This window comes from Otolemur garnettii, unplaced genomic scaffold (genome assembly GCF_000181295.1).
Source record: "Otolemur garnettii isolate 467f Iridium unplaced genomic scaffold, OtoGar3 scaffold00151, whole genome shotgun sequence".
Lineage (NCBI taxonomy): Eukaryota > Metazoa > Chordata > Mammalia > Primates > Galagidae > Otolemur > Otolemur garnettii.
This window is the reverse complement of record NW_003852546.1, coordinates 2,269,648-2,278,132: the sequence shown is the minus strand read 5'-3', so window position 1 is coordinate 2,278,132 and position 8,485 is coordinate 2,269,648. Positions and strand designations below refer to the sequence as shown.

General features: G+C 38.3%; 1 protein-coding gene across 1 annotated transcript in view; it reads right to left on the bottom strand.

The window, feature by feature from the left end:
• Nucleotides 1–8,485, bottom strand: part of TERB1 (telomere repeat binding bouquet formation protein 1) — a 54,141-nt gene that overhangs the window by 21,900 nt on the left and 23,756 nt on the right. Inside the window, exons 5-9 of the mRNA XM_003799422.1 lie at nucleotides 8,009–8,137; nucleotides 6,762–6,822; nucleotides 6,559–6,674; nucleotides 6,341–6,463; nucleotides 920–1,072 (exon numbers count right to left, since the gene is read on the bottom strand). Of these exons, the coding sequence (XP_003799470.1) occupies nucleotides 920–1,072; nucleotides 6,341–6,463; nucleotides 6,559–6,674; nucleotides 6,762–6,822; nucleotides 8,009–8,137 (582 nt within the window). The remainder of the gene's footprint in view (nucleotides 1–919; nucleotides 1,073–6,340; nucleotides 6,464–6,558; nucleotides 6,675–6,761; nucleotides 6,823–8,008; nucleotides 8,138–8,485) is intronic.

Here is an 8,485-nt window from a genome sequence, read left to right as displayed (position 1 = left end):
TGCCTCCACCTCTCGAGTAGCTGGGACCACAGGCGCCCGCCACAACACCCGGCTATTTTTTGGTTGCAGCCATCATTGTTGTTTGGCAGGCCCAGGCTGGATTCGAACCCACCACCTTGGGTGTACATGGCTGGCACCTTAGCCACTTGAGCTACAGGCACCGAGCCTAATGCTGCTTTTTGAAAGATGTTTAGAAAAAGAAAAAAAGTTTAGAGACAGGCCCTGCTGGGCTCTGTCACCCAGACTAGAGTACTGTGGCACAATGGTAGTTCCTCACTTTGCAACCTCCAACTCCCAGGCTCAAGCAATCCTGGCTCAACCTCCTGAGTAGCTAGAACCACAGTAGTGTGTCATAAGGCTTGCTTTCTAAGTGAAAGAAAGGTTTAGGAGTGATAGAATCTTTTTTCTTTTTTCTTTTTTTGGGATAGTGTCTCACTTTGTTGCCCTTAGGAGAGTGCCTTGGCATCATAGCTCACAGCAACCTCAAACTCTTGGGCTCAAGTGATCCTCTTGTCTTAGCATCCCAATCAGCTGGGACTATAGGTGCCCACCACAAAACTCTGCTAATTTTAGAGACAGGAGTCTCAAACTCCTGAGCTCAAGGAATCTACACACCTTGACCTCTCAGAGCGCTAGAATTATAAGCATGAGGCTCCACCCCCTGCCTAAGAATGATAGAATCTTATTTTGATTCTGTCATTAGACTTGAAGTCAGAAGATCTATATTTGAATTCTTAGGGAAGCTGTAACCTCCATGAGAAAATAAGTTGCCAGATGAGATAATGTCTAAGGTTCTCTTCCACTTGTGAGAAATTGTTAGTCTAATCTATGTTAGTGTTCAATCTACCATTTGCACACTGACCATGCTAAATTAAAACAAAATTCAGTTGTAGGAAAATGACTAAGCATTTTTACTCACGATTATCAGCAATACAAGCATCCACTGTCTTTGTTACCATCACTGCAAGCTTAGCACTGGAAAGAGTCTTGTGGGAATCAGATACCAGTTGCACAAAAACTTGAGCCAATATATCCAGTCCACCCACAGATAAAAAATATTTCTGAACAGAAACTTAAGGAATAAAAAAGCAGAACTATTAATATCTCAAATAAGATAGGTATATGGCTTCATTCAATTAATTTGCACTAAACGTAACAATAACTTGACCTTTTTTCAAATCCCAGAATTAAAGAATTAAAAATCCAGTCTTTACCTATGTATATACATAAGATAGGTTATTTATGTAAACACCTCAACTTTGACATAGTACAACTACATATATAGTATAGTATTTCCTATGTGCTAGAAATCTATTTCATTTAGTAAAAACTGGTGCATTTTGTAAGAATATTATTAAACTGTCCTTCAACATTATTAAATAAGTTTTTCACTAGAGCTATAAAGAACAGATTCATTCATTGACCTTGGTAATTAGCAAGTTGCCTGCTTTCTGAATTCCAACATAACTCATTCCTCAGATGGCCTGACTCCCCAAAAGGCAAAGTAATTTAACTATTCCAAAGGAACACATATCTCATGTGTCTTATTGATAAGTCTTTGACTTATTGGAGCATAAAATTATAACATATCATTGAGACTCATTACAACTTCTACAAGCAAAGTTTCAATGACATATATATACACACATATACATATTTTTTAAATCTGAAGTTTTTGTTCCCCTGTTGAAAATGATACTGATGGGAAAGTATCCCAGAGTCTGTGGATTCTCCACAGCCTCTATCACAGTAATGGGCTTATAACAAATGTATATATGGATTAGTAGTGATTATGATTCTACCACTAACATTCCCAGTTTACCTTAATTCCATAAATTAAAGCCAAGATGATTTAAAGACAAAATTTATTTTTCATACTGTTCAATAAAACAGATAAAAATATATATTCCAAATTTTCCAAATCTGGGAAAGGAAGTATAAGGAAACATTTAAAGGCAAGTAAACATTTTTAGTATTATGCATACTTGAAAACAGGCTTCTTTATTAGAAGTTATTTTCCGTCTTTCTTTTCTTTGTTATTTTTTTGAAGATAGAGTCTCACTCTGTCACCCTGGGTAAAGTAGTGCCATAGCATCACCCTAAGTCACAGCAACCTCAAACTCCTGGGCTCAAGCAATCTTCTTGCCTCAGCTTCCCCAGTAGCTGGGACTACAGACTCAGCTAGTTTTTCTATTGTTAGTAGAGTTGGGATCTCAGTCTGGTCTAGAACTCCTGAGCTCAAGCAAATCACCTGCCTCAGCCTCCCAGACTGCTAGGATTACAGGCGCCTGGCCCTAGAAAGTATTTTCATTAAAAATATATATATAGGCTCGGCACCTATGGCTCAAGTGGCTAAGGCGCCAGCCACATACACCCAAGGTGGCGGGTTCGAAACCAGCCCGGTCCGCCAAAACAACAATGACAGCTGCAACCAAAAATTAGCCGGGGGTTGTGGCAGGCACCTGTGGTCTCAGCTACTTGGGAGGCTGAGGCAGAAGACTCACTTGAGCCCAGGAGTTGGAAGTTGCTGCTGTGAGCTGTGATGCTACAGCACTCTACCCAAGGGGGACAGCTTGAGGCTCTGTCTCAAAAAAAAAAAAAAAAAAAAAAAAAAAAAAAAAAATATATATATATATATATATATAAATTCAGGCTCAGCACCTGTGGCTCAAGCGGCTAAGGCACCAGTCACATACACCTGAGCTGGCGGGTTCAAATCCAGCCTGGGCCTGCCAAACAACAATGACAGCTGCAACCAAAAAGTAGCTGGGCATTGTGGCAGGCTCCTGTCGTCCCAGCTACTTGGAGGTAGAGGCAGGAGAATCGCTTTAGCCCAGGAGTTGGAGGTTGCTCTGAGCTATGATGCCATGGCACTCTACCCAGTGTGACAGCTTGAGGCTCTGTCTCAAAAAAAAAAAAAAAAATTCAGTGGCCAAGCATGTTGGCTTATACCTGAAATCCTAGCACTTTGAGAAGCTGAGGCAGTTGGATTGCTTGACCTCAGAAATTCAAAACCAGCCTGAGCAAGAGCAAGACCCCCATCTCCTAGGTCTCTACTGAAAATGGAAAAAATCAGCCAGCCGCTATGGAGGCACCTAGTCCCAGCTCCTCAGGAAGTTGAGGCAAAAAGATCACTTGAGCCCAGGAGTTTGAGGTTGTTGTGAGTATGACACGGCATTCTAACTCTGGGCAACAGAGTGCAACTCTGCCAAAAGAAAAGAAAGAAAGGAAGGGAAGGAAGATAGGAAGGGAAGCAAAGGGAAGAAAGAGAAGCCAGGGAGAGATGATGGAGAGATGGAGGATGGAGGGATGATAGAGAGATGTTGCAGGGATGATGGGGACTTAGAGGGATGATGCAGATGATGGAGGGATGATAGATATGGATGGTAGAGAGATGGATGGTGGAAGGGTAGTACAGGGATGATGGAAAGATGATGGATGACAGAGAGATGATGGATGATGGAAGGCGGGATGATGGAAACCTGATGGAAAGTTAGAAAGCAAAAATGCAGGCTCAGCGCTTGTAGCTCAGCAGCTAGGGCACCAGCCACATATGTTAGAGCTGGCAGGTTGGAACCCAGCTGGGCCTGCCAAACAACAATGAAAACTACAACCAAAAAATTTAGCTGGGTGTTGTGGCAGGCACCTGTAGTCCTAGCTACTTGGGAGGCTGAGGCAAGAGAATTGCTTAAGCCCAAGAGTTTGAGGTTGCTATGAGCTGTGATGCCATAGCATTCTACCCAGGGCATTGGCTTGAGACTCTGTCTCAAAGAAAAAAAAAAAAAGCAAGCAAGAATGCAAGAGTGGGAGGGAGGGCAGAAGGAATTCTTCAGTGCACTTTGGAAGGCCAGGAACTATAGAACAGCATAGGCAACATAATGCTACCCTTCTCTACCAAAAAAAAAAAAAAATGGGGTATAGTGATGGGCCCCTGTAGTCCTAGCTACCCAGGAAGCTGAGCTAGGAGATTGCTTGAGTTTGAGGTTGCAGTGAGTTGTGATCACGCCACCGCAGACCAGACTGGCTAATGGAGAGCCAGGCACAGTGATGTGTGCCTACAGTCCCAGCTACATAGGAGGCCAAAGCAAGAGAATGGCTTGAGCCCAGGAGTTCAAGATGAGCCTGAGCAACATATGAAGATCCCATCTCTAAAAATGAAAAAATTTTTGAATACAAATATTCAAAGAAAGAAGTATATTTAAATGCTGAGGTGAAAATGGCATTGTGTTACCCACAAAAGTTCTTCTCTTATTTTTTAAATTTCAGATAATATAAGATTATATACAATTAGGTTACATTGTTTGCATTTGTTAGGTAAAATCCAAGTTGCAATTGAGTCCTTCATCCAGGAAGTATGCCATATACCCCTCCACTGTACCCAAGAGATGAGTGCTTACCACACCCCCTCCTCCCTTCTTGAATTTAAACGTGTTTTTCTCTCATGTGGGCATGTAGTTGTTCATCTACTAGTTTGATATTGAATACTTTGGATGCTTGCTTTTCAATTCTTGTGATGATTTTCATAAAAGAATGTTCTCCTTATCCTTCCAGGTAAATACACAAGATGTGAAATCTCCATCTTTCTTTGTGGCGGAATAGTATTCCATGGTATACATACACCACAGTTTACTATTCATTCATGGACCAATGAGCATTTGGGTTGTTTCCACATCTTTGTGATTGTCCTCTGAGCTGCTATAAACATTCAAGTGCAAATGTCCTTATGGTATAATTAATTTTTTTCTTCTGAGTAGATACCTAGTAATGGGATTGTGGGATTAAATGGAAGGTCTATTTTTAGCTCCTTGAGGATTCTCCATAATTCTTTCCAAAAAGGCTGAATTAGTTTGCAATCTTGCCAATAGTAGCTAAGTATTCTTTTCTCTCCACAAAGATTCTTAGTTATATACTAAGTGACAAAAATTCAAGCATCTTAAAAACATCCTAGACCATGCTCATCATATGCTATTTTAGACTTCCTTTAATCTGTATTTTATACCAGTTTGCTAAGAGTAATGAGGTCCTAGAACTGTCACTCATTCAAGCTGGCTTTTAAAGGAAGAGGAAATGTCAAGGAATCATGAAAATAGACTCCGATTTTTGGAACTCTAGTGATATATCTCTTTGCAAGTGAAACATGAGTATTTATTTCAAACACCTGAACATAATTTTTTTTTTTGAGACAGAGTCTCATTTAGACACTCTTGGTAGAGCGTCATGGTGTCACAGCTCACAGCAACCTCAAACTCTTGGGTGCAAGAGATTCTCCTACCTCAGCCTCCCAAGTAGCTGGGACTATAGGTGCCCACCAGAATGCCCAGCTATTTTTAGAGACAGGGTCTCACTCTTGCTCAGGCTGGTCTTGAACTCCCGAGCTCATGCAATCCACCTGCCTCGGCCTCCCAGGGTGCTAGGATTACAGGCATGAGCCACTATGCCTGGCCTCTGAATATAATTTTATTTTATTTTTGCAGAGACAGGGTCTCTCTATTGCTCAGGCTAGTCTTGAACTCCTGTTTAGTAGGCCCAGGCCAGGCTTGAACATACCACCTTCGGTGTTTTTAATTTTGTATTTTTATTATCATTCAGTGAAAAACATTTTCTTTTTTTTTTCTTTTTTGTTTTTGTGTGCATGTGGTGTGTTTGTTTGTTTTTTGAGATATACTCTCACTCTGCTGCCCCTGGCTAGAACACCATGCCTGGAGTCATAGCTCACAGCAACCTCAAACTCCTGGGCTCAAGTGATCCTCTTGCCTTGACCTCCCCAAGTAGCTGGGACTATAGTCACTCACCACAATGCCTGGCTAGTTTTTCTACTTTTAGTAGAGGTGGGGTCTCACTCTTGTTCAGGCTGGTCTCAAACTCAAACAATCCACCTGCCTCAGCCTCCCAGAATGCTAGGATAAAAACATTTTCTAATATCCTTTATAATTTATGCTTTGACTCATAGGGTTTTTTATTACTATGCTGTTTGACTACCAGATAATTGGCTTTTCTAGATGTTTTATTTTTATTCATTTCTAACTTTATTTTTATTAATTTCTTAATTCCATTGTGGATGATAATAGACTCTGTGGATTTTCAGTTTTGCTATTTAGTTGCTCTGTTTTTTTAAGGTATCTGTGGAGAATGAGAAACAATGCTGCCCTGCCACACCATCTTCCCAATATACTCTTAACAATATCTACTTTCAAGATTTTCTTACCTTCAAGAGTCTAAATGCATCCAAAATGATCCTAATTACTAGAATTCATTAATTTAATTAATAATGAATTAAATAGTTTATTATGCTTTGAAATGTATTTCTTAATGTATGGCCCAGAGACTAACAAACACTTACTGTTATTTGCAAGAGTGAGTCCTATAAATGAGCAAATTGGGCGAATTATCTCAGGTTCCATGCAATTTATTAGCCACTCATTAGCATATGAAAAAAGTGAACAGCAAAACTTTTGATTTTCATCTGAAAGGAGACAAAGTCAATCATGTTTTAATATGACATGTGTAAAATATCAGTTTTCATTTTTATCTTTATATTTAAATATTGGAAATAATTACCATTTTGAGGATTGTTGACACAAACACACAGAGTACTACACACTGAAGACCACAACTGATAATTCTGGAAAACATTTTTATCTGACAAATTCAACTCATATTTTGAAAGAACTGTCCTATTAGGTTAAAAGAAAATAAAGTTAATACAAATGTGTTAAGGTCTTAAGTAATGAATATTTAATAAGAAATTTATATTTGTTTACCTGAACAACTGTGATAGGACTGTAATACAACCTGTTTCTCTCACAAGCGTTTGTCCCATTCCTTAAAAAAATAGCCATATAAGAATATGACTTTTATTTAGAAATTGAAAGAACAGACATGAAAAATGACATTTAAGTAGTATTTTAATTAATTTTTTTAACCACTTAATAGTATTACAAAGTGTAATACAGAATTACACTAGATAAAAATATACTACTTGGAGACTGATGGCATTCAAATTTCCTCTAAAACTTATGAAAAACTTATTTGGCTTCATGGTTCTATGTTACAATAAAATCTGTACAGAGTATGTAATCAAAACATGTGTACACCTAATATTCTGGGGTAAAAATTACCTTACCCTGGGCAGTAAGTATACAGAAACACTCTATATTATCTTTGCAACTTCTCTGTAAATCTATAATTATTCTAAAATAAACACTAATTGCTGGATGATACAGTAAACATTGTCATTAAATGGTCAATTCAGTGGAAAATTAACAAAACTAATTCATTAAATACTTCTTGTTTTCTTTTAAAGCTGTTACTTTACAACATTTGTTAAACAGTAAAATTACTATTTCTTTTTTTTAATTTAATTTTTTATTAAATCATAACTATATATTTATTAGGGACAAAATTAACAAATAGTAAATGATTAAATGCTATTAATTCCCTTTTCTTTAAGACTAGTGGTTCTCAGCAGTTACATTAAAAAAGATACTGATAAGACCAGATATGGTGGCTCACACCTATAATCCCAGCACTCCGGGAGGCCAAGGCAGGATGAAAACTTGAGTTCAGGAGTTCCAGGCCAGCCTGAGCAAGAGTAAGACCCCATCTCTACTAAAAATAAAAAAACTAGCCTGGCATTATAGCATTTGCCTGTAGTCCCAGCTACTCAGGAGGCTGAGGCAGGAAAATCACTGAACTCATTAAGTTTGAGGTTGCTGTGAGATAGGTTGATACTACAGCACCCTAGGTTGGAGTAACAGAATGAGACTATCTGTAGGAAAAAATAAAAGACATTGATATAAAGACTAATGATAAAAGGATCAGTAATGACTTTCCAGTTTTTATTATTTAAAATGTTTTAATAGGCGGTGCCTGTAGCTCAAGGGAGTAGGGCGCTGGCCCCATATGCTAGAGGTGGCGGGTTCAAACCCGGCCCCGGCCAAAAACTAGAAATAAATAAAGAAATAAATAAATAAAATGTTTTTGCCCAATCATAAGAGAATGTACTTACTATTATTTGAAACCAGAACCAGAACAACATAGACAGACACTCTCTTCAAATTTGTGTTTGACTCATTAGATAAGAAGCAAGTTAAGTCTTCAAATAACTCTGAAGTACACAAAGTTTGTTGACAGTAAACTGAAATAAAAAATATAATTTTGATTCCAATGCATTAGCACAAAAAAGTTTCAAAATGTGCTAAACAAAATACATAGTTGCCAAACTGGGGATAGTGCCATTCCACATCTCATTTAATTGGCATTTATTAGTCAGACAAGATTTTTGACAAATTGATATAGAGCTTATTCAATTAGCAGATAAAAACCGCAGTATCTTAATCAAAAGATTTGATCTTAACTCCAAAACACATATTAAAATCCCCTAGAATTCCAATAAAACCTAACTAAATAAAAAAAAATTAAATAAAATCGGCTCGGCGCCTGTGGCTCAAGCGGCTAAGGCGCCAGCCACATACACTTAAGGTGG